The sequence below is a fragment of the Theropithecus gelada genome, chromosome 6 (assembly GCF_003255815.1).
Source record: "Theropithecus gelada isolate Dixy chromosome 6, Tgel_1.0, whole genome shotgun sequence".
Taxonomy (NCBI): domain Eukaryota; kingdom Metazoa; phylum Chordata; class Mammalia; order Primates; family Cercopithecidae; genus Theropithecus; species Theropithecus gelada.
This window is the reverse complement of record NC_037673.1, coordinates 146,080,650-146,103,647: the sequence shown is the minus strand read 5'-3', so window position 1 is coordinate 146,103,647 and position 22,998 is coordinate 146,080,650. Positions and strand designations below refer to the sequence as shown.

Genomic DNA, 22,998 nt, shown 5'->3' with positions numbered 1-22,998 from the left:
GATGGTTGCCTCATTTGCCTCCCTTAGAGACTGGGATCTGGAAGACAGGGCCTCGTCTGTCTAATTTATTTCTGTATCCCCCAGCAGCTCAGGCCAGCTCCCTGAGGCATGAAGGGTGTCCATTAAATGGATGCTTGAGCAAATAAGATGTCATTTTTATATACAGCAAGTGTCTAGCAAACAAATGGCACAGCAGGGTATCTGGCTACCCAGTGGTTAGAGTCACACAAATTCCAGAGACTTTCCATCTTTGAAGTCCTTTATTCCCAGCAGTTCACATCAGTTACTCGTTGAGCTGGTGCTCGTCATATTAACCAAGCATTCATTCATCTTTCTTTTGATATTGTAATCTTGTCCTCATGTCCACAACTGAATTGGGGCCCGAGGGGTTTAAGAGTTCTCACTCCATCATGGGAGGCAATGGGTACCCTTGTGAATCAGACTTCAACTCCTGGAAGTCTTGTTCAGTTCACAGGCAAATATCTTTGCAAGTTTAGTATGTGACAGCCCAACAGTGAAATAAATAAGACACAGTGCCGTGGTTCTAGGCATTTGGAGAGGGAAAAGGCATATTACACAGATTCCCCTGGAGAAAATACAGGCCATTCTCATCTTCTCAATATGCATTTTCCCACTCTTCAGTGACTTTTAATCTTATCCCCTGGTCTATGAGAAACCATAACCCACATGCTACTGAATACATTTTTATTTTCCCTTCATGACATAGACTTGGTTCCAAGTATATTTTATTTTCCTCCCTTTTGCCTACAAGACATCCAATTTTGTTCAGGTCCCTTTTAATGGCACTTAATAAATATACATTCTGAGACCTGACAGAACAGGCTGTCCCCTTTCACACTGCCTCTAAAGCGCCTGTTTGAACTAGCTAGTGCAGAGCTCAGTTGGGGCACATCCTAGCTTACAGCTCATGGCCATCTCTGGCCCCAGGTCTATCTGTCCAATACTTTGTGTCTAGGGCAGAGGTCCTTAATCCTGGCTGCACATTAGAAGCACTGGGAAGTTTTCTGAATTCCTGAGGCCCAACCACACCCTAAACCAATTTCATCAGAATCTCTGGGTGGGAGGGAGCATGGATTCTGCCAGTTGAAACCTGCCATGGTAACTTCAGTGAGCAGCTACATTGAGAACCCCTGAGCTACAATTCTAGCACACAGTAGGCCCTTGGTAGGTAGCTGTGGAACCCACGAGTGGGTTTCCTATTTCATTATATGTTCCCCTATGCTTTTTATTTTTATCAGAAATCTGAGCAGGAAAGAGCAGGGAGAATGAGTCAAGAGCATCCTCTAAAGTGAATTCGCTGCTGAGAAAGGAACTGTAGGGGCTGCATTTCTCTTGTATCACGCAGTCTTCATGCTTTAACAGGTCCAGAGGAGGCAAGTTATAGACTGTCTGACACAGACATGTATATATTTCTTAAAAGCCCTTCAAAAACCAGAGCTCACTGCTTAGGCACTATGGTTATAACATAGACACGTTCTTGGAAATATATCTAAACTACCTCCTGTTCGACACACATTCTATCTTGGGTTGGTTACAGACTTTGTCAGTTGTATAAGATCACACTTGGTCACCTTTTCCCATTTCTGTGAATCTTGCAGTTTATCTTTGCCCAGAGCAATAGCCTAGATATGACAACCCCAAGCAGTGACTGCACTGCACCCAACATTGCCCCAGCGGGTCAGTCCTCCTTGAACAGGAACTGTTTTTGAGAGGCTCCAATTTCCAGGTTCCAGAATGGAGTGGCTCACTTACCAAGCTGAAGAGGCTGGCTACGTAGAATGCAGTACAGAGAAGGCCCCCAAGCTAGATCCCAGGTTACAGGAAAGAAAACCATACTGATGAACAAGGTTTGCTGCCATGGGCATGGGCATGAGGGAGGGCTGCAAGGTGGGGGCCACCCTGAGATCACTGCTGCCATTTACATTTGTATCACACTTCACAGTTTACAGGGAGCTCTGCATGCTTAGCCTCACGTCATTCTCAGCACAACCCTTGAGTTAGGTCTTTCTGGATGGAACACTGAAGTTGTGTCCTACGTCTAAGGTCCCACAGGCAATTGCATCACATCCACGGCTGCCTCCAGGACTTCCGGGGCCACCCAAAACCACCGGGGGTTCCCCCTGGCTCCCCTTCTATCCAGAAACAGGAAAGCAAGCCATTCCCCAACCTCCCCACGCACCAGGCCTTTTCACCACCTTCCCAGAATTTCCCCTATGATTTGCATACCCCTTTGTTCCCTAGTCTAGAGAACACAGCAGCAGCTGTTCACCTGCTGCCAACAGCCTCACACACCCCACCTAACACAGCATCAAAATCCCCTCTTCCCTGGAACGGCCTCTGAATTTGCCTACACACATTCCAGAACTATGACTTGGTCACACCCACTCCCAGGACCAGTCAAGGGTCTTGGGAACCTCTCTGCCACACCGATGAATCCACGGCTTCCCCACTTGAGAGAGGGCTCCCGGTGGGTCGCTGCCCAAGATAAACTCAGCTTGCAGCATAGAGAATAAAAGCTGACTCGTTGGTTATGATGTCTCCTGATACCATGTGTAGGAAATGAACTGTCTGACCAGACAGTTCTGGACTCCTCCAGAACCCGCTTCCTGCAACCACACAGCACGCAGGTAACATTCTCCTGTGTGACCCATGCCCACAGGCAGGCCCGGATGGAGGCACAGCTAAGACAGGCCATAAGCGATGGAGAGTCCTGGCCAATCAGCTGTGACCTGCTGTCCAAGTGCATTGTGACCCCAGGTCGGAATGAGTTCCTTCTGCAGACATAATGAGCAGTCCTGGCTGGAGCCTCCTGTGCCCCCGCCACACCAAGCACTCTGCGAGGCCCGCCCACGTCTTCTGGCTGCCTCCTGAGTGCGCTTCCCCCACCCTGGCCTGGTCTTCCCTTCCTCCTCCACCTTTCCTTTGTTTCTTTTCCCTCCAGAGTCAGAGCCTCTAAGCCTCCCCCACCACTTGGCAATGTGGGCTCCACGGAGGGTACCCTAAGAGGGCAGACTCCAGCCCCACAAAACTGGGCTCTGGGCCCTGGCCAGGAAGCCAGAAGGCACATAACCCCTCTGTCCATTCACTTCCACCAGGCTCCACTCTGGGTTCCCCTTCTTGTCCTGGGCCTCCAGGATGGTCACGGGCTGGCCTGCCTGCAGACTCACTTCATGGCTGCTTCTGGCCACAAAAGGGTATACGGCTATGACCTGAAACACATGGGGAGTGACACAGAAATGGTTAGGGTGAGAAGGTAGACAGACTCAATCCAGAGAGGCTGTTTATCCTGTTCCCAACCAACTGGCTCTCATCCCCGTTGCTGGATGCTCATCACCTCCCAAGTACATCTTTTGTGCTAAAGGCAATGACTGCATCTGCTAGTACCACAGCCCACACTATGTGACTGGCACTGTCCTGGCACTCTATTGGGTTTGGGTTTTCACAATAATTCTATCATTCTATTTGCTGCATTTTTCAGATAAGAAAAATGAGGATCAAGGAACTTACTCAAAATTGCACAGCAGTGAATCTAGGCCTGTCTGACCTCCAAACAGAGATTTTTGATCCACTGTTGCCACATCACTGAGCAGACTCAGCACCCTATCCCTCTCCAGATCTAACGGTTTGAGCTGCCCAGGCCAGTTTGCCAGCTGAAAGTGGAGACAAGGATTTGGGTAACTTGTTTACTTTTTACAGAAAAGTATAGAACTGGGCCAAGCGTGGTGGCTCATGTCTGTAATCCCAGCACTTTGGGAAGCAGAGGGGGGCAGATGACCTGAGATCAGGAGTTTGGGACCAGCCTGGCCAACATGGTGAAACCCTGTCTCTACTACAAATACAAAAATCAGCCGGGCATGGTGGCACACACCTGTAATCCCAGCTACTCAGGAGGCTGAGGTGGGAGGATTGCTTGAGCCCTGGAAGTTGAGGCTGCAGTAAGCCCAGATCATACCACTGTACTCCAGCCTGGGCCATAGAGCCAGACCCTGTCTCAAAAAAAAAAAAAAAAGAAGAAGAAGAAAGAGAAAAAGGAAGAAAGAAAGAAGAAAGAAAGAAAGAAGAAAGAAAAAAGAGAGAAAGAAAGAGAGAGAAAGAGAGAAACTGAACTAGAGAAAACAACTGGCGAGGATGGCATTTATTAGGCTAATATTTAACCTCTCTGAGCCTGTTTTACCATCTGCAAAATGGAGGGAATGGTCCCATCCCCTTCAGGTAATTGAGAGAATTTCATGAAGGAATATATGTATAGGGCTTTACGCAGGCTGCTTCGGTTTTTTTGGTTTGTTTGTTTTTTGTTTTTACAATTACTGTTATTACTGATGGTCAGGCCTCAGGAACATTAAGCACCATGGAAGGGCTGGGATGATCCCGGGCAAGTCCCATAAAATCCCAGAGGAAGCAGTTGGTGTGCTTGTGTAGATAGACAGCTGAGCTCACCCAAATGAGCCCCTGGATGGGGATTCCCTGAGACACCACCCACACTGACTGGAGCTGGGCGGCAGGGGCAACCTCATTCCTTTCCCCAGAGGCACTGGGGCAGAAGCTGAGCTGGGCGGTCAGGCCCTCCAGTGGGGCTCTCGTGGGTCCTTTGTAGCCCCCAGTGCTTTACTTCTGGCTACTGCTGGAGGTTGCTGGTCTGACAGCCTTCCTGGTGGGTGTGGCACAAGCTCTAGAGCAGAGGGTCCCCAGACACCTGTGCAGCACTCACAGCCTGCTGCAGGCTCCTCCAGCCACCCTGGCCCGAGGCATCTGAGTTCGTCCAGATCCTTTCTGTCGCTCCTGCTTCCTCTGCGGTGTACCCCCCACCACCCTCAACTGCCAATCACTGTGAGAGCAGCCACCATTGAGGGAGGTTCACAATACATGCAGCCCAGCTTTATTGTCTCATCCCATCCTTCCAACATCCCACTGAACTTCTTCCCCGCTCATGGACTCCATCCCTGCAAAGCCAAATCACTTAATGGCTTCCAAACACTTTATCTTTCAGATATAATTCTCATTCTATAATACTCACCCTTTTAAAGTATACAATTCAGAGGTTTTTAGTATATTTACAGATACATGCAACTATCCCCACTATCTAATTCCAGAACATTTTCATCACTCCCAAAAAGAAATCTCATACTGGTTGGCAGTCCCCGTTCCCCACCTCCCACCCCCAGCTCCTGCCAAACACTCATTCAGCTTCTATCTCTACGGATTTGCCCATTCTGGACAACCACATAATGGAATCCTATGTGGCCTTTTGCATCTGACTTTGTTCACTTAGCAGCATGTGTTCGAGGCTTGTCCATGCTGCAGCATGTACTGGTGCTTCATTCCTCTCTATGGCTGAATAATATTCCATTGTACGAAGAGCTCGCGTTGTGTTTATCCATTCATGTTGATGGGCCTGTGGGTTGTTTCTACTATTTGGCTGCAATGAATAATGCTACCATGAACATGCATACACATGCTGCCCATTGCTCTTCAGAGAAAGACTGAGACTGACACCCTCACCAAGGCCACAAGGCCCTGCTGGCCTGTCCCTGCCCACCTCTCCAGCAGGATGACACCCAGTCTGTCCCCTTTCTTCTCCGGCCCCACGGGCTGCATTTGGTTCCTCATGCACCTCCTACCCTCTCCTGTCACCAGGCCTTTTCTGCAGAGCTCTTTTCATCCGCACCCCAGTACACCCTCTTTATCCAATTAATTCTCTTTCTCCCTTCCTGTTTGAGAAAAAGCACCATTCTTCTCAGCAAAACCTTTCCTGGACCTCTCTACACCTAGGGCTCTGGTAGTTCTCTCTACTATTCACTTTAACTTCAGTTAGTTATGCAATTATTTTATTAATCACTGTTTTCCCTACTCTCAGATTAGAAGTTTGAGGGAAGCACAGACCATGATTTAGTCTTGCTCATCATTGTATCTCTCATCTAGTACAGTGCCTGGCAAATATTGAATGAATGAATGAATGAATGAATGAATGAATCTCACTTGCCCTGCTGATGGGGAACGAAGAGTTAGTTCTCTGTGGTTGCTGTGGTAGGGGTGGGAGGCCCCTTTCCTCAGGTCCCAATCCTGGCTGGGACACTGGCATGGCCACTGATCAAGGCCTTGGTCTCACAGAATGGCAGCTCCACCAGATAGGAGGGGCATAGACTTTGAGAGAGAAGGAAAATCCAAGCCACAGTCCAGACGGCCAAGGGGAGGCAAGCCCCTAGCCCTCTCCCATACTCACCTGGTTCACGGTGGGAATAGAGGGCGCTGGAGCTGGGCTGGGCTCCGGTGTTAGACATCGGGGATCTTTGTTCAGCCCCACCTGCCTTCTGAGCTCCTCTGCACTGGGGACCACATGGTACAGCTGCAGTTTCCCAGCTGGCACATACCCACGATGTCCTAGGGAGCATGCAGAAGGTTAGCGGACTGCGGGCCACCTTCCCGTCCCTTTTAATGGGGAAGAAAATCAATGGATGTAAATGTCTCCAACACAGCTTCTCAACACCCAAGAGAACCTGAAAAGGTCATCTAGGAACCCTGAACCCCCCTGCCCCACACTCACTGTTTCTGGTTTCTGCTTACACACGCCAGTGATGGGGGGCTCATTCCCTACTGGACAGCCCACTCCATTTGATCAACTATGAGAGAGATTAAAATTTTGTCCCTGGACTGGCATGAAAACTGCTCTCCTGATGAGCTGCCAGCTCCCATGCGCCTCTGGTGTCTGCCCAGAGCAAGAGCTGCTTCCTCTCCCCAGGACTGCCTTTCCCAGGAGGCAGAGACTGCCTTTCTCCTCTCCACGTGACCCCAGTTCCTTCGTGTGTAGCAACTAGTCCAGTGCTGTTCTGATCGATGTCGTTATGAATGGCTATCACTTCCTGAGGGCGTGCCAAACTACAGAGCCAGCATTTGATTACATAGTCTTCACATCAACTCTTTTGAGAGCAGCCAGTAATATCATCTCCATTTTACGTTGAACCAGGCAAGCTCAGACAGGTTCCACGACTTCCCTGAGATCACACAGTCAGCAAAGTGGTGGAGCTGGAATCCAAATCCAGTCCTCTTGGCCCCGGGGGCCTTGCTTAATACCCGTTCTGTTGTTCCCACCTTAAATCATGGAAGTGCTGTTTCATGATTTCTGTCTGATTTGTACCGCTTTCTTAATTTTTTAATTGATTCACTTTTTAAAACTTCATCTTGTACTATACAATAATATGATTAGAATCATGGAATTATGGACTACTTATATTTTTTCTAATACACATTAAAATGCTTCAGTAACAATTATAATACACTGTCTGAAGTGTATTATAGGAAAAACTGTCTGTGGATCCCCTGACAATAATCTCATGCACCCCTCATCTTGTGGGTCACACACCCCTCTTTGGAAGATGCTCTCCTGGGCGCTCTCGCCTGGATTCATGGTGCCACTTCCCTCCAGCCCAGTTCCCAGTTACAGTGGGGCACCCAGACCTCAGCAGCACTCCCCGAGGCCATGACCAGTACTGAGTGCACAGGATGACCGCTCCCCTCATTCTGCACATCAGACTTCTCGCAGTGTAGCCAGGGTCCGAGCATTCTATCTCTGTGCCCATCGCCATCTTTCAGGGTGGTCTGGAGTTCTCTCCATATAGCCCTGTTGACCCCAGTGGTCTGCAAGGCCCTCCAGGCAGGGCCTTGTCTCATAAGCTCAGCGCCCAGCACACCATAGGTGCCTCATGATAGACCCTGCAATGGATGCTTGAATTCCTCTTGTTGGCTTTTCATGCCCCATGGAGTCACTCTAAGCTGACTGTGCCCTGAGCCCTGTGTGTATCACTTGTGCCTACTCCCATCCTGGAATGCACAGCCCGACTTTGGCCCACAAGAGTGCCCGGGTCTCTGCACTGGCTTCTGTGGGGTGGTTTTCCCAGAAGGAGAAGAAGGGCTCACAAAGGCCCACGTACCCCCGGTGTCCACCAGCCAGCGGTTGCTGTTGCCTTTGGTGTCCTTGTTTTGAAGGAGGGCCACAATTTGGCCCCGAGGCAGAGTCAGGTCCAGAGTCCCAGTCCCACTGATGTTGCTTGTCACCTGGTACAGCTTCCCAGGGCCATACCTGCTCAGGAGAGCCTGCGCCTGGCGTTCAGACCCTGGAAGGAGCGGCTGGGAGAGGAGGAGCAGAGACAGACACAAGTTCTTGAATAAACCTGTCAAAGCTGGCACCAACATTTGCTCACATTTTGAGAGCCAGGAGTACTGGGCCTGATCCTAACTCTGCCACTGAAGGGCCCACCCTGATCAGGGCAACAGGGCCCTCACTAGCAGATGGCTGGCTCTTAGCAGCCAACGGCATTTTGGAAGAAAACTCTAATTTCTGGGATTCTCTAAAATTCCAATTCAAGTTCTGAAATCTCACAGTTACTGAACTCCTAGGATTGGGCCCTAAATTCTGCCCATAGCATCAGGCTAAGTTATCCCACAGCAGAATGCCTCGGACAGGTCTTTCAATTCCATCAGAATGTGAGCTTCGTGTGGGCACCAGACCTGATTCATCTGGTTTCTTAAATAGCCAGCCAGGGCCGCACATGGCGGATTTCACATACACACGAATGAGGGCATGTAACCTTTGAGTCCATGGGTTTTCAGTCCACAGGCATTTATGGAGCACCTGCCATTTACAGGGCACGGTGGAGAACTTGGTGAATGGTGTAGCAGAAACACGGGAGAGAGTTTTAGCTAGATGAAAATCGCCATCTAGCTGGAAAGAATGATTCGTTGGCACTTCCAGTTTATCCAAAAATCTCCTGGCATTTTCTGTTTTTCCATTGCATGATACTGCTTCCAGAAGAGTATCAACAAGGAGAGACTCAGGGATGCTTGTCCCCTTTTTGTAAAATCAATAAGAAACTAAATATGCTAAATACATATTTACTTTCTGTCTTGAGAGGTGTGTGTGTGTGTGTGTGTGTGTGTGTGTGTGTTCACCATGCTCTATGTGGTTACTTCTTGGGAGGTGTTGGGCGTGGGGAGGCAGGCAGAGATGCCCTTCAGGAACATTTGGCCACAGACTCTGCCACATCCTTGCCCCAAAGGGGATGCTGTCTCAGGATTTAGAACCAGGAGGTCCCAATGTTTCTATAACAGGTCCTTAAACAGGAGTGTAGAGACGAGGTAGTTTTCTTTGCGAACAGTGGTGTTGTGGGTCAATTCTTTTAGAACAGTGGTATGCATGTGAGTGCATGCATACCACTCACAGTGGTGTCACAAACGCTGGGCTTCTTTCTCAACGCTGACCGGCCCTCCCTACGCAGAGAACAGCGTCACCCCCAAGGGTGGGAGGGCACCCAAGGAGGGCTTGCAAAGATCCCATGAGGGCTGCTCCTGTCCGGGGAGACCACGTCACTTGCGCTGGATTCTATACCTTCAGCCAAATATATCAGGAATGTGCAGGAGGTTTGTGTGTGTGTGTGTGTGTGTGTGTGTGTGTGTGTGTGTAGAGGTGGGAGGGTGGGAAGGGGTGACTCTTCCTACCAATGTGCAACACATACTGGGATTCTGGATGTTTCCATTTGTTTCTTGTTTGTTTTTCTGTGTCTTTTAACTTTTCCACAATAAGTATGGATTGCTTTCCCAATAAGAAACATGTCATTGTAATTTGTTTTGAGTAAAAAGAGAGAAGAGGTTCCCATGACACGTTCAAGTGGCTGCTTTGCTGTTTATCCTCTGCACCCATGCTCTCTCTCCAAGTCTCGGGGCCCATGGCACACCCCTAGTCAGTGAGGCCTCTGCTGGGCAAAGCTCTTCATGTAGGGTAGGCGGAGGGACAGGTGGGGCCAACGAGGAGTCAGCCTGCAGCATTGTGGCGAACATCAGGCTGTGATGGTCTCTATGCTTGCGGCCAGGTGTGGGTCAGGTGTGGGCCATTTTTATCTGTCCTCTTCTGCTGGTCTCCCATTCTTGTTTCTCTGTGTCCCTGGGGCCCCATTCTCCCTCTGGGAAATCTCAGGGCTGTCTCCTGACTCTTCAGTTCACATGATGCATGCGAAGGGACAGTTTCAATTTCTCAGATCCAGGTCTTGCCACAGTCTGAGGAGACCCTTCTCCCTACAGCTGCTTCAGTTACTTTTAAAACACAGACCCCCTGGGTACACTTTTCAAGTGACTAGAACAGATAACCTCTCCTTATATTTTAAAGGAAAATACATTTGTTAAAAAAGCATTTGGGGCCAGGCGTGGTGGTTCACACCTGTAATCCCAGTACTTTGGGAGGCCGAGGTGGGTGGATCACTTGAGGTCAGAGGGCAGGAGTTCGAGACCAGCCTGGCCAACATGGTGAAATCCTGTCTCTACTAAAAATACAAAAATTAGCCAGGCGTAGTGGTGGGAGCCTGTAATCCCAGCTACTCGGGAGGCTGAGGCAGGAGAACTGCTTGAACCTGAGAGGTGGAGGTTGCAATAAGCTAAGATCACACCACTGCACTCTACCCTGGGCGACAATGTGAAACTCCATCTCAAAAAAACAAAAACAAAAACAAAAGCATTTGGTCAGCCAAAGCTTTGTAAACCATCGTGCAGCTGAAATACTGTTCTTTACAATAAAAAATACCATAGCAATAGGAAATTTAAATGACATATCCAAAATTTTTATTTATGTTGAATGCTCATGTTGAAGCTGGCGTTAGAAGGCAGGGAGGGAAAAGGATACCTTTGCTTGGCTCACTGCAACCTCCGCCTCCCAGGCTCAAGCAATTCTTTTGCCTCAGCCTCCCAAGTAGCTGGAATTACAGGTGCACACCAGCACGCTCAGCTAATTTTTGTATTTTTAGTAGACACAGGGTTTTGCCATGTTGGCCAGGCTGGTCTTGAACTCTTGGCCTCAAGTGATCCACCCACCTCGGCCTCCCAAAGTGCTGGGATTACAGGAGTGAGCTACCATGCCCGGACAAGGATACCTTTTGATGACAATCTGAAGAAGTTCTAGCTTTTTGGATGTCAATGCCAGTTGCCCATCATTATGTCTAACTTCACTTAATGTTTGGGTTTTCTTTTTCTCGACTCAGAAGTTCTGTGCTGTTCTTCTACTTCTTGGATGTAAAGGGTATGTATGTATCTGGGTATGCCCCCGACCCCCAGCTCAAAGAGAAAGGAGAGAGAAGAGAACATATTTCCACGGATAACAGGAAACGTTGGGGGACAAAAAAGGAAAGGAAAGAGGGGATGGATGGAGCCTCATCCTACTGGCCAGTGAAGAACTGGACAGTCTTTGGGGTGGAGGAAGGATGCTTACCTGTGTGGTGGGAGGTGGCAGCACTTTCTCAAAGGTCTCTTGAAAGGAGCGAAGCTGGTTACTAGTCCGGCCCAGTGCGTCCTCCACCAGCTTCCTGAAGGCAGGCTCTGGGACATGGTGGTGGGGCAGCTAAGTGGGGACAGACACTGTCAACAGAGCTGGACAAGAGGTGACAAAGAGATCCCTGGCTTGGTTTGGGTTTACGTTACTGTCAACCCACGGAGTTCTGAGTGATACTCTGTCCTGAGACCTTGACCCTGTGCAGGATCACTTGCACTTTCATCAGACAACCTAGGAGTGAGTGAGACCCCACAGCTTGTCACCAGACACACAGCTTGTCACCAGACTCACAGCTTGTCACCAAACTCACTGCTCTCAGTGCTGACCTAGAGCCTTCCTCCCACCAGGATGCAGAAAGATTGAGGTTTCTGGCTGCAGCCTTTCCCAGGCGCCACACGGACAGGCCAGGTGCACGGACCACAGGACATAGATAAGGCAGGCTGGCAGCTGTCACCAGTAGACTCTGACAGGCCGATCAGGAAGCACCCTTACTTTCTGCTTTTATAAACATGACCACCTCTCTACTGGCATCCCCAAACACTCCCCAGCTCGGCACATCCCAGCTTTAATGCAAGGGGTTGGGGCAGCTCAGGAGAGAAAATCTCTAGGCTACAGGAGAGGGAAAAGATCACTTCATCCGATTTGCTCTTCTGCCCTCAAGGAAGAGAAACACTTCTTTTACTGATGGTTCAGGCCTAATTCAATTCGCAGAGTGTCTGGGACAGAATTCTGTGAGGGCCAAAAAGAGGAAAAGCTTGCAGTCCCAGTCCCCCTGCTTGAGAGGAAACACATTCATGGATCCCTGCAGCAAAAGGCAGGCTCTGGGAAAGTACTGGGCACAGTTCCATCCACAGGGCTGCTGGAGTACAGAGAATAGGGAGATGACTTCTCCCCGCCAGGGAGATGGGGAGCTCTGAGAGCTTCATGGAGAGACTCATTCATCTGCTACCTGTTTGGGGAGCTCCTACTCTATGCCAGACAGTGAAAGTGCTGAGGGACAATGGAGAGCGGCATTCTAAGCTGAGGTAGGCATCTGTGCAGAGTGGCCACATTCAGCAGCTGTGTGCTGGAGGGCAGGGCTGTCGGCTGGAAAGGAGACGGGGTGGGGAAGGCAAATCTTAGTAGAATTTTCATGCAAAGAATTGAATGGGGAAAAGCTGAGCTGGAAACTGTGACACACAGGAAACAGCGTGTGATATGAGGAATATTGAAATTGCTCCCTGGCCGGGCGTGGTGGCTCATGCCTGTAATCCCAGCACTTTGGGAGGCCAAGGCGGATGAATCATGAGGTCAGGAGATTGAGACCATCCTGGCTAACGCAGTGAAACCCCATCTCTACTAAAAATACAAAAAATTTGCCGGGCGTAGTGGCGGGCGCCTGTAGTCCCAGCTACTTGGGAGGCTGAGGCAGGAGAATGGTGTGAACCCGGGAGGCAGAGCTTGCAGTGAGCTGAGATTGTGCCACTGCACTCCAGTCTGGGCAACAGAGCAAGACTCTGTCTCAAAAAAAAAAAAAAAAAAAAAGAAATTGCTCCCAAGGTTGGACCCAACAGCAATTCAGCTCTGATGTTGATATCTGACAGCAAGATCTGGAAACAGTTGGGTATTCCTTCCTATATCAACTCCAGTCTTCCAAATTCTAAAATCAAAGTTTGCATTTGGAGGTTTATCCAAACCTCTGTGGAACCTATTTATGCTTTCAGCCGGTAACTCCTTTTACAGGCTCTTAAGTGTTGTGGTTGAGAGCCCAGGCCCTAGAGCTGAACTGTCAGAGTTCAAAGCTTGCTATTAGCCTTGTGGACCTAGACAAGCTACTTAACCTCTCCTTAAAGAAGCCTTGGCTTCTTTATTTTTAAAATGAGGATCATTATTCCTCCTCTGTAGGGTTGTTGTGAGGATTGAATGAGATCACGCATGGAGAGTGCTCCGAACAGGTACATCCTAAGTACTCATGAGAAGATGGCTGCTAGAAGTCATAATAATAACACTGGCTTCACATTTACTCCTTACTGTGTAGAAATGACCTTCGGCCTCTGTCATCAACTTCTAGTACACTCCAGAGATCAATCCCAAGATCTGCTATTGTACCAGCAAAGCTTCTTCTGCTTCTGAGTTGTAGGACTTGGGAATGGTCTGGAATCTCAGTCCTATCCTTGCTTTCATGGTCTGACTTCACTAATAGAGGGAGACTGGGCATGAGAGAGATCTAGAAGGTTCCCACCACCTCCTCCTACATGCCTGATGACCTGTTTTCAGGCCCATCCTCCCTCCATCCTAGCCCCTACACACAGCTGGCTGATGGGGCTGCAGGGCCTTGCCTGGCTACTCCCCACAGGTGTCCCAGTCCCAGAGGCCTCACCTGGGCCATGCTGCCCTCTGCCCTCTGCAGCACTTGCTTTGCAAGGTCCCTCTGGAGGGTCACGAATGTGCGCAGGATCTGGCCCAGCCACTGCATGACCAGCTGGTTAAACTGCGGGAGCTCAGCCACTAGGAGGGAGTTGAGTGCCTGGTACGTGTGCCGGGCGGCCTTCTCCTGGTAGGTCACGCTGCCCACCTCCAGCAGTTTCTCTTCCAGCCGCTCAAAGTCCAGTAGCTTGTCCAGACGCTTCTTGATCAGGTTCTGAGGGCCAAGCAGGGCTTTGGCCAGGCTGCACAGTGGCTGCCACACCAGGCCTTCTAGCCGTTGCTTCTGTGGGGAGAGGTGAGCGTGGGAGTCAGGAAAGGAAGTGGCAAAGGGCAGGGGCTGTGAGAAGGGACTTTGGAAGCATGCAGGCCCGGGCTCCAGTCTAATCTCCACTGATTAGCTGGGGCCTTTAGCATGTTATCTAACTTCTCTGGGCCTCAATCTGCCCATCTGAAAAATGGGGACGAGGCAGGTAATGAGCTTAACAGAGTGCCTAGCACAGAGTAGGCATTCAATCTTATATAGCACTTTGAATCATTATTATGCAAAGATCTTGAAATTTTTTTTTTTTTTTTTTTTTTTTGAGACAGGGTCTCACTCTGTCTCCCAGGCTGCAGTGCAGCGACGCAATCACAGCTCACTGCAGCCTACCTGTCAGGCTCAAGCGATCCTCCCACCTTAGCACATGCCACCACACCCAGCTAATTTTATTATTATTATTATTTGTAGAGACAGGGTCTATGTTGCCCATGCTGGTCTCAAACAACTGGGCTCAAGCAATCCTCCTGCCTTGGCCTCCCAAAGTGCTGGGATTACAGGCATAAGCCACCTTGCCCAGCCTTAGGAAAGATTTTGTATAGAGTGGTGGTCAAGAGTCTTTGGGGCTCAGATCCCAGCTTACCACTGACCATCTGTATAAATGACCCAGGAGGTCACCCCCTCTGAGCCTCAAGGTCTCATTTGCAGAATGGGGCTATTCATAGTAGCCACCCCGAAAACCATATGGTGAGGATTAAACGATGTAAGGAATATAAAGGGCTTAGCATAGAGCCTGGCAGATAGTGAGGCTCAGTAAATGCTAGTGGGGGCTATTTTTATCAGTAAAGGGCACTAATAATAATCGCTATGCTGCTGACCACTCAGGAAGATTATAGATGTGGCAATTGTGTGAAGTGCCTGATTTCTTTTTCTTTTCTTTTTTTTTTTTTTCCTTTTTTTGAGATGGAGTCTCATTCTGTCTCCAGGCTGGAGTACAGTGGCATGATCTTGGCTCACTGCAACCTCCGCCTCCCGAGTTCAAGCAATTCTCCTGCCTCAGCCTCCTGAGTAGCTGGGACTACAGGCGCACACTGCCACGCCCGGCTAATTTTTTGTATTTTTAGTAGAGACGGGGTTTCACTGTGTTGCCCAGGCTGGTCTTGAACTCCTGACCTCAGGTGATCCACCTGCCTCGGCCTCCCAAAGTGCTGGGATTACAGGCGTGAGCCACCGCGCCTGGCCAAAGTGCCTGATTTCTAAATAGTATTCTTGTAAGCTCTACCACCTGCCTAACAAAGAAAGGAGAAAGGAAACTCACAAACGTCAGGAAGGCCTCGAGCTGAAGGTCTCTTGCCAAATTGCAATACTGCACTGCAGGCCCCTCGGGGATGTCCAGACTGTATTCGTGCGGCCTGAAGCAGAGGAAAGTCTGGACCCAGTACCAAGGAGAAACATTGAATCATGGCCGGTCGTGGCCATCTTAGGCTGGAATCCCCTTCCACCACACCTCCTTGAAGAGGTTTTCCAGGCCCTCTACACACCCCCATTGAGAGGGACAGACAGAGCTGATCCTGTCCTCACACAGCTTAAGTGATCAGACAGTTCTGCCTTAGACTGAGCCAATATCTTCCTCCTCATTCCAGTGCTTCTTGAACTTCATATATTTACAAGCCACCTTTGTGGGGTCTTTTCTTTTCTTTTCTTTTCTTTGAGACAGAGTCTTACTCTGTCACCCAGGCTGGTATGCAGTGGCATGATCTTGGCTCACTGCAATCTCCACCTCCCAGGTTCAAGCGATTCTCCCGCCTCAGTCTCCTGAGTAGCTGGGACTACAGGCACGTGACACCATGCCCGGCTAAATTTTTCCATATTTTTAGTAGAGATGAGGTTTCACTATGTTGGCCAGGCTGGTCTCAAACTCCTGACCTCAAGTGATCTGCCCACCTCAGCCTCCCAAAGTACTGGGATTACAGGCGTAAGCCACTGCACCCGGCAGTGGTTTTTTTTTTTTTTTCTTTCCCATGTCCATATTCCACATGTTCTATTAATACTTTTCTCTAAATCAGCTAACTTTTCCTATTTACATCAATGCAGTAAAAATAAACATGCCTTCATAGCATTTAAATCTTCATTTAATTAGTTGCTCACATTGACGCATCAGGAGATGTCATCAAAAATCTGAAAAATACCTGAATGTCCAGGTATGTTTCTCTTAAAGTCAGAAGAGCAGAGCTGGGCCCATATTCTCACCCAGCAACAATCCCCCAGAGCTGAGAAATAGCTGCTCCTTTAGATTCGATTCATGTATTCATTCATTCAGCCCTTCAAATTCCAAATATTATTTTATATTTAAGTCCACTGAAAAGCCTCATAAACAGCCTGTTAGACACTAGGCTCCTATTGCATTGGATTGCCTATTACCTGCACACTTCGCTCAGTAGCATTACCTGCCTGGCCCCTTTAGGCACCTGCGTTTGTCTCCCCTGCTCTAGGTGCTGGTCTGGCAGGGTTGCTCTGGAGGGCTCTGGTTCCAGTGAATTTTGGCCCTATGTGGCAGGAACTCCAATGGGCTCAGAGCTGCCCCCAGTATAATGACCTGGGGCTGAGGAGTGCTGGCTAGCATTCTTCTGGAGGCAGCCAGAGACAGGATGACCTCATCTGGTTGGTTTCTGAGGCTGGTGCCTTTCCCAGCTTGTAGGCTGCACCCCGCAAGCCTCCTGCCAGGGGAACCCAGCCCAGACTCGCCCCTTATGAACCCTGCAAGGTCCTCACCTGCAGATTGTCCAGGTAAGCAGCCACGTTGTTCTTCAGCTCAGTCACACACAGAGACACCCACTGGAACCTCTCTTCTAAATCATCAAATTCCTTGTCTTCTGTCTGAAAGCAATGTGTGTGAGGGTTGAGAATATCCACATGGGGGCAGTGTACACCGGCTCCAGTGTCCCAAGTCCTCCCTGGGACAACCTTTCCACAGACTCGCCCACCAGAGCCGGTTCTGGCAACCCTGAAGCTGAGTGGGCAGTGTAGCTCGGTGGCTTTGCATTCAGAGCATGGAATCGGATACACAAGCATGAACCCCAGTTCATTGGCTTCCTAGCCGTGTGACCCTGGACAGGTGTTTTACCCTCTCTGAGCTTCTGTTTTCTCATGGGGATAGTGGGAACACCTATTTCATCGTGTGAGCATGCTTGGTTCAGAGCAGGCACTCCACCAACCTGCTGAGCCGCTAGAAGCAGCTATTTAGGGCTGGTTCTTTGCCCAAACCCAGAGACCGGCTCTCCTATCTGTGTAAACAGGCCCCAAAGAGAGTGGCCCAAGACACTGGAGAAACCTCTCCACTGGCTCTTCAGAATCAAATGGGGTGCCACCTCTGCCTCTTCCCAGCACCTCACTCTCTCAACCTCCGTTGCCTCAGTTCTGAAAGGAGCCTATGCCCCCTGTCTACCCACTGTGCAGGGCCTGGCTTTGGGGCTGGCTGGGCGTGACTCTTCCTCCCAGGCCCACGCTCACCCTGGGGATCAGCCCCGCCTCCTGCTTCAGCAGCTGGCTCAGCCGGGTGGTCTTCTTGGAGAGGGTGTGTGTGTTGATGCGGGCCAGCCGCTCCCGGAGGGTCAGCTGCTCTACCTTGGTGTACTTGGAGGCTGCAATGACACAGAAGAGGGGAAGCACGGTGATCAAGCTGACTCAGGAAAGGAAGTGTCATGGACATGCCTGGCTGGGCACCTGCTTGGGCCCTCTGCTCCATCAGGGTCACATTCATCAGGTTGATGAGTCACGCAGGAAAAGCACAGGGTCCTGTATCCGAGGTGTGAGCCCTAGCTGTAGAGCTTCCTGCCTGCTTGACTTTGGAAAGTCACCACTCCTTGGGGCCTCAGTTTCCTCATCTGTAAAATGGGACCAGCCACCTTGCAGGATTGCTGGGAGAGTCACCTAAGACAGAGGGTCTGAATGAACTTTCTAAAGAAGAACCCAGGGAGAAGAGATTTGCCTGGGGTCCCTCAGCCACTTTGAGCCAGGCCAGCTGGGAGCCACGCTTCCTGGTCCTGACTCAGTGCTTCCTACTCACCTGTCGTAGGATGGAGAAGCAGATGGGGAGGAAATCCAAAGCTGCTAAATATAGTACAGCATGGCAGTGAAGACTCCAGGCCTGAGTGTGAAACCTGGTCTGTCCCTTACCAGTTCTGTGATAGGAAGCAAGTGATGTATGCTCTCAAAGACCAAATGTGATGATGAAGGAAAAAGCATGACACAGCCAGCCCTTAGTAAACATTAGCTGAATTGCCATTTGTATATTGTCTCAGTCATGTAATTGAGTTTTCTCTTCACTTGGGACACTGCTTCATTTTCCAAACCTTTCTGTTTTAATAACCTGAGGGGCAGGGGTTCCCCTCTCCCCAGATAGATGCACAGCTCTTTACCTCCCCAGTGTTGGTTTCTCCTCAACAGTGTGGCAGTCATGTGGTTTGGATGAGATTGATCTCACTTTAGCTCAAGGGGTGGGTTGCTGACTGACACGAGCCAATTTATATAATTCCAACCCCCTGGCAACAGTGATGGATTCAAAGAAGGGCACATATCCTAGGCCTAAGTCAATCAGTTCACAACGCCCTAACTATGATGATTAGTTCGGGGTAAGCACATGACCCAGGTGGGTCCTATCAAAGAGAAGCTTTGATTTAATTTTTGTGGCTAAGGGGGAAACATTCCTGCCTCACCCTGGTAAGTATGGTGTGCAGCTGTGAGTCTTGGAACAGCCGCAACTTACTATTATGAGGCAAGCCAGCCTGAAGATGAAGCTGATACAGAGTAAAGAGCAGAGACAAGGGAGTTACAGGGAAATGGAGCCAGCACCCTGATCGAACCCTACCTAAAGCTTGCATGACCTCTGGATTTATAGTTACATAAGCCACTACAGTCTCTTTACTGGTGAAGCCGATTTTAGATAAATTTTCTGTAACTGGAAGCATTCCCACTAATGTGCCCTCTTAAATGCCCAAGTCCTTACCCACTTCCTTGCGCATCTTGTACTCATTGATATTGGTGTTCACGTCCTGGAGGGCAGCGACAGCCCTCTGAAGGACAGGGTAGGCACTGGCATCAGGGACTGTGTTCTCCAGGATTTTCTGCAGCAGCAATGGGTACCTGGTGATCCTCTGCAGAGGAATTACCAGCAAGAAACTGAGGCCTGAAGATCCAGCTTGCGGCCTGAAGGAGAAGGCTGGTATTAGGCAGGTAAAGCCCACCCTTTGGAGGACCAGGGGACCTGGGCTCTAGTCCTCACTCTACCATTTAGCTCACTGTGTGATCTCAGGCAAGTCACCCTCCCTCTGTGGTCCTTCAGTTCCTCACCTGTAACTTGTGAATTCTAGATGTTAGGCAGGCAGTGACAGTTCTGGGCCTTGGTTTCCCATCTGTCCCAAATCCAACGTTCAAGCTCTCTGCCCTCAGCTTGCTCGGCCTCTCCGCAGCAGACACGACTGACACCCTTGCTCCTGAAACACTTTCTTCTTCTGGCCCCAGAGACACCCACTGTGCTGCTTCTCCTCATACTCTGCAGGCAGCTCTCTCAGCCTCCTTTGCTGGTCTCTCTCCAATGCCGGAGTGTCCTGGGTGTCTTCTCCTCCCTTTCTCTCCACTTTTTCTTAGTGACCTCATTTGGTCCTATGGCTTTAAATACATCCCAAGCCCAGATCTCCACCTCCAACTTCTGTTCCAGAGCTCCAGACTGATACATACAACTGGATCCTTGACATCTCTGCTCAGATACGTCCCGAGCGCAACTCAACTGTGTTGGGTATCCACATGATATCTTATTTAATAGAATCGTCTGCTGCCTTAAAGAAATGTTCTTGTCTTTGTTTGTTTGTTTGTTTTTGTTTTGTTTTTTGAGATGGAGTCTCTCTCTGTCACCAGGCTGGAGTGCAGTGGTGCGATCTCAGTTCACTGTGATCTCAGTTCACTGCAACCTCCGCCTCCCGGGTTCAAGTGGTTCTCCTGCCTCAGCCTCCCGAGTAGCTGGGATTACAGGTGCCCACTACCACGCCAAGCTAATTTTTTTGTATTTTTAGTAGAGACAGGGTTTCACCATGTTGGCCAGGATGGTGTCGATCTCGTGACCTCATGATTTGCCCGCCTTGGCCTCCCAAAGTGGTGGGATTACAGGCATGAGCCACCGTACCCGGCCAAAAAAAGTTCTTAAAAATCACAGGAACTTAATTTTTAGAGATGTATTTAAAGTATTTAGGGGTAAAAAGTCATAATATCTACAATTTCCTTCAAATTAGCATAAAAATAGATAAAGCAAACAGCAAAATGTTAACACTTGTTAATTTTAGGTGGTGGGTATGTATCTATTACATTATACTATTTTCTATAGTTTGAAACTTTTTATGAAAAAAAGTTTAAAAAAAAATGATTGCTTGAGGCCAGGAGTTCAAGACCAGCCTGGGCAACATAGCATGACCTCTGTCTCAAAAAAAAAGAAAAAGGGCCGGGCGCAGTGGCTCACGCCTGTAATCCCAGCACTTTGGGAGGCCGAGGCGGGAGGATCACGAGGTCAGGAGATCGAGACCACCCTGGCTAACACGGTGAAACCCCGTCTCTACTAAAAATACAAAAAATTAGCCGGGTGTGGTGGCGGGCGCCTGTAGTCCCAGCTACTCGGGAGGCTGAGGCAGGAGAATGGCGTGAACCCAGGAGGCAGAGCTTGCAGTGAGCCGAGATTGCGCCTCTGCACTCCAGTCTGGGTGACAGAGCGAGACTCCGTCCCGCCTCCCAAAAAAAAAAGAAAAAGAAATTCACCAGGCATAGTGGCTACTCAGGAGGCTAACACAGGAGGATTGCTTAAGCCCAGGAGTACAAGGATACACTGACCTGTGATCATGCCACTGTACTCCAGCCTGGGCAACAAAGCAAGACCTCATCTTAAAAAAAAAAAAAAAAAAAAGTGAAAACAAAACAAAACTCTGGAACTAATGGTGCCAAGGTCCCTTCCAGATATACCATTGATGCATGGATGACTAGTTATAGTCTCCTTCTTAAGGATGTCTGGAATTTCATCAAGAGTCCCCAAGTGAATGGCATCTGGGAAGGGGCTCCACAGTCTTTTTTTAAAAGATTATGACCAGTAGCCCCTAGGCCCAGCATGGAGAAAGCCACGAAGGTTTCAAATCTCAGCCATCTAAGTGTGCCTTCTCCTTGAAGACTCAACAAATGCTGCTCAGGACCTTTCTCTGGGCCCTCCCTGATGATACTTGTGCCTCTGGCTCTCCTTCCTTAGGAAAATCTCCAGACCAAATGTCCAGGAAAGATCAGCCATGAAGCTAAGAACAGGCAGAGCAGGTGGGAGCCCCTCAGAAGCTGCAGGGGGCGGGATTACCCATCAGGAGACGCCTACGCTGGCCATCTGCTCTCACCAAGGGTGTCCAGGGGCTTGGCTGACTGTGGGCAGGGGAGGTGGAAACCACTGCCAGGTATTTGCAAAACTCCATCCTCTGGGCTTCCTTTCCATGGGAAAGAGCCAACTGTCTCCCAGGGACAACTGTCAACTCACAAATTAGAGTGCAAGCGGTCCTGAAAGAGATGATTGCGTATTTTCCTCACAACCATGAGGAGATTACCAAAGAATGAGAGCATCCGCTCACATTTGCAGACTTTCTAAGGTAATTTGGACAATACTTTTTTATGCAGCTTTTCAGATAGGCAACAGAAATGGAAAGATGATACACAGAGCTGGGTGAGGGTGGAAAAACAGGCCTTCGTGCATTCTCTCGGTGGGAGTATCAACTGGCAAGGCCTTGGAGAGGCAGAGGAGTTCGGCAATTTGTAAAGGGTACAAACTCTTTCTTCCATCAATCCCATCCTAGAAATATACCCACAGAAATCCAAACTCAAGTGAGCAAGGATAAAGGTACAAGGTGTTCAGCGACTCTATTTGAGTTAGTAAATAATGGGAAACAACCCAAATATCCTTCAATAGAGGAATGGCCAAATAAGTCATAGTCTAAGAGCAGTCCAGGGAAGAAACTCTGCAGCCATTAAAAAAACACTGTGCTGGGCACAGTGGCTCACGCTTATAATACTAGCACTTTGGGAAGCTAAGGTGGGCAGATTGCTTGAGTCCAGGAGTTTGAGACCAGCCTGGGCAACATAGTGAAACCCCATCTCTACAAAAATGAGTCAGGAGTGGTGGCACACATCTGTAGTCCAAACTATTCAGGAGGCTGAGGTAGGAGGATCACTTGAGCCTGGGAGGTCAAGGCTGCAGTGAGCTGCTGAGATCACGCCACTGTACTCCAGCCTGGGTGACAGAGTGAGACCGTCTCAAAAAGAAAAAAGAAAAAAAAGAAAGAAAGAAATGAACACTGTAGAAATATCCATGCTATCCTGAAAAGATATTCATTACTAAGGTTAAGCATAAATGTAAGTTCTAGAACAGCATGTATAGAGAAGGCTCATAAAAATTCTATCTGTCAGACGGGAGCTGTGGCTCACGCCTGTAATCCCAGCACTTTGGGAGGTCAAGAATGGCAGATCACGAGGTCAAGAAATCGAGACAATCCTGGCTAACATGGTGAAACCCTGTCTCCACTAAAAATACAAAAATTAGCCGAGCGTGGTAGCGCACTCCTATAGTCCCAGCTACTTGGGAGGCTGAGGCAGGAGAACCGCTTGAACCTGGGAGACAGAAGTTGCAGTGAGCTTAGATTGCACCACTGCACTCCAGCCTGGGAGACAGAGCAAAACTCTGTCTCAAAAAAAAAAAAAAAAGTTACATCTATCTATCTAACCATCTATCTGTCTGTTCATCTATCTCTCTATCTATAAATATACAGTAGAAAATTTGGATGGAAAACATTACTAGGGGAATGGACTTTTACATTTTTACTTTATATACTTGTGTGTTGTTGGAACTTTCCTTTTGTTCAATAAGCATATGTTGCTTTTATATTTAAAACAAACACACCTAGCTGATAAAGGAAAGCAAAGATTATTTGCCTTCTGCAAACTC

The 22,998-nt window shown here is 49.1% G+C and overlaps 1 protein-coding gene across 1 annotated transcript in view; it reads right to left on the bottom strand.

Annotated features, from left to right (window-relative positions):
* Positions 1-241: 241 nt before the first annotated feature.
* ARHGEF37 (Rho guanine nucleotide exchange factor 37) overlaps positions 242-22,998 on the bottom strand; it is a 53,320-nt gene continuing 30,563 nt past the window's right edge. The window contains exons 5-13 of the mRNA XM_025388400.1: positions 18,994-19,193; positions 17,499-17,629; positions 16,761-16,865; positions 15,307-15,417; positions 13,686-14,015; positions 11,267-11,395; positions 7,947-8,142; positions 6,242-6,399; positions 242-3,230 (exon numbers count right to left, since the gene is read on the bottom strand). Of these exons, the coding sequence (XP_025244185.1) occupies positions 3,021-3,230; positions 6,242-6,399; positions 7,947-8,142; positions 11,267-11,395; positions 13,686-14,015; positions 15,307-15,417; positions 16,761-16,865; positions 17,499-17,629; positions 18,994-19,193 (1,570 nt within the window). The 3' untranslated portion in view covers positions 242-3,020. The remainder of the gene's footprint in view (positions 3,231-6,241; positions 6,400-7,946; positions 8,143-11,266; positions 11,396-13,685; positions 14,016-15,306; positions 15,418-16,760; positions 16,866-17,498; positions 17,630-18,993; positions 19,194-22,998) is intronic.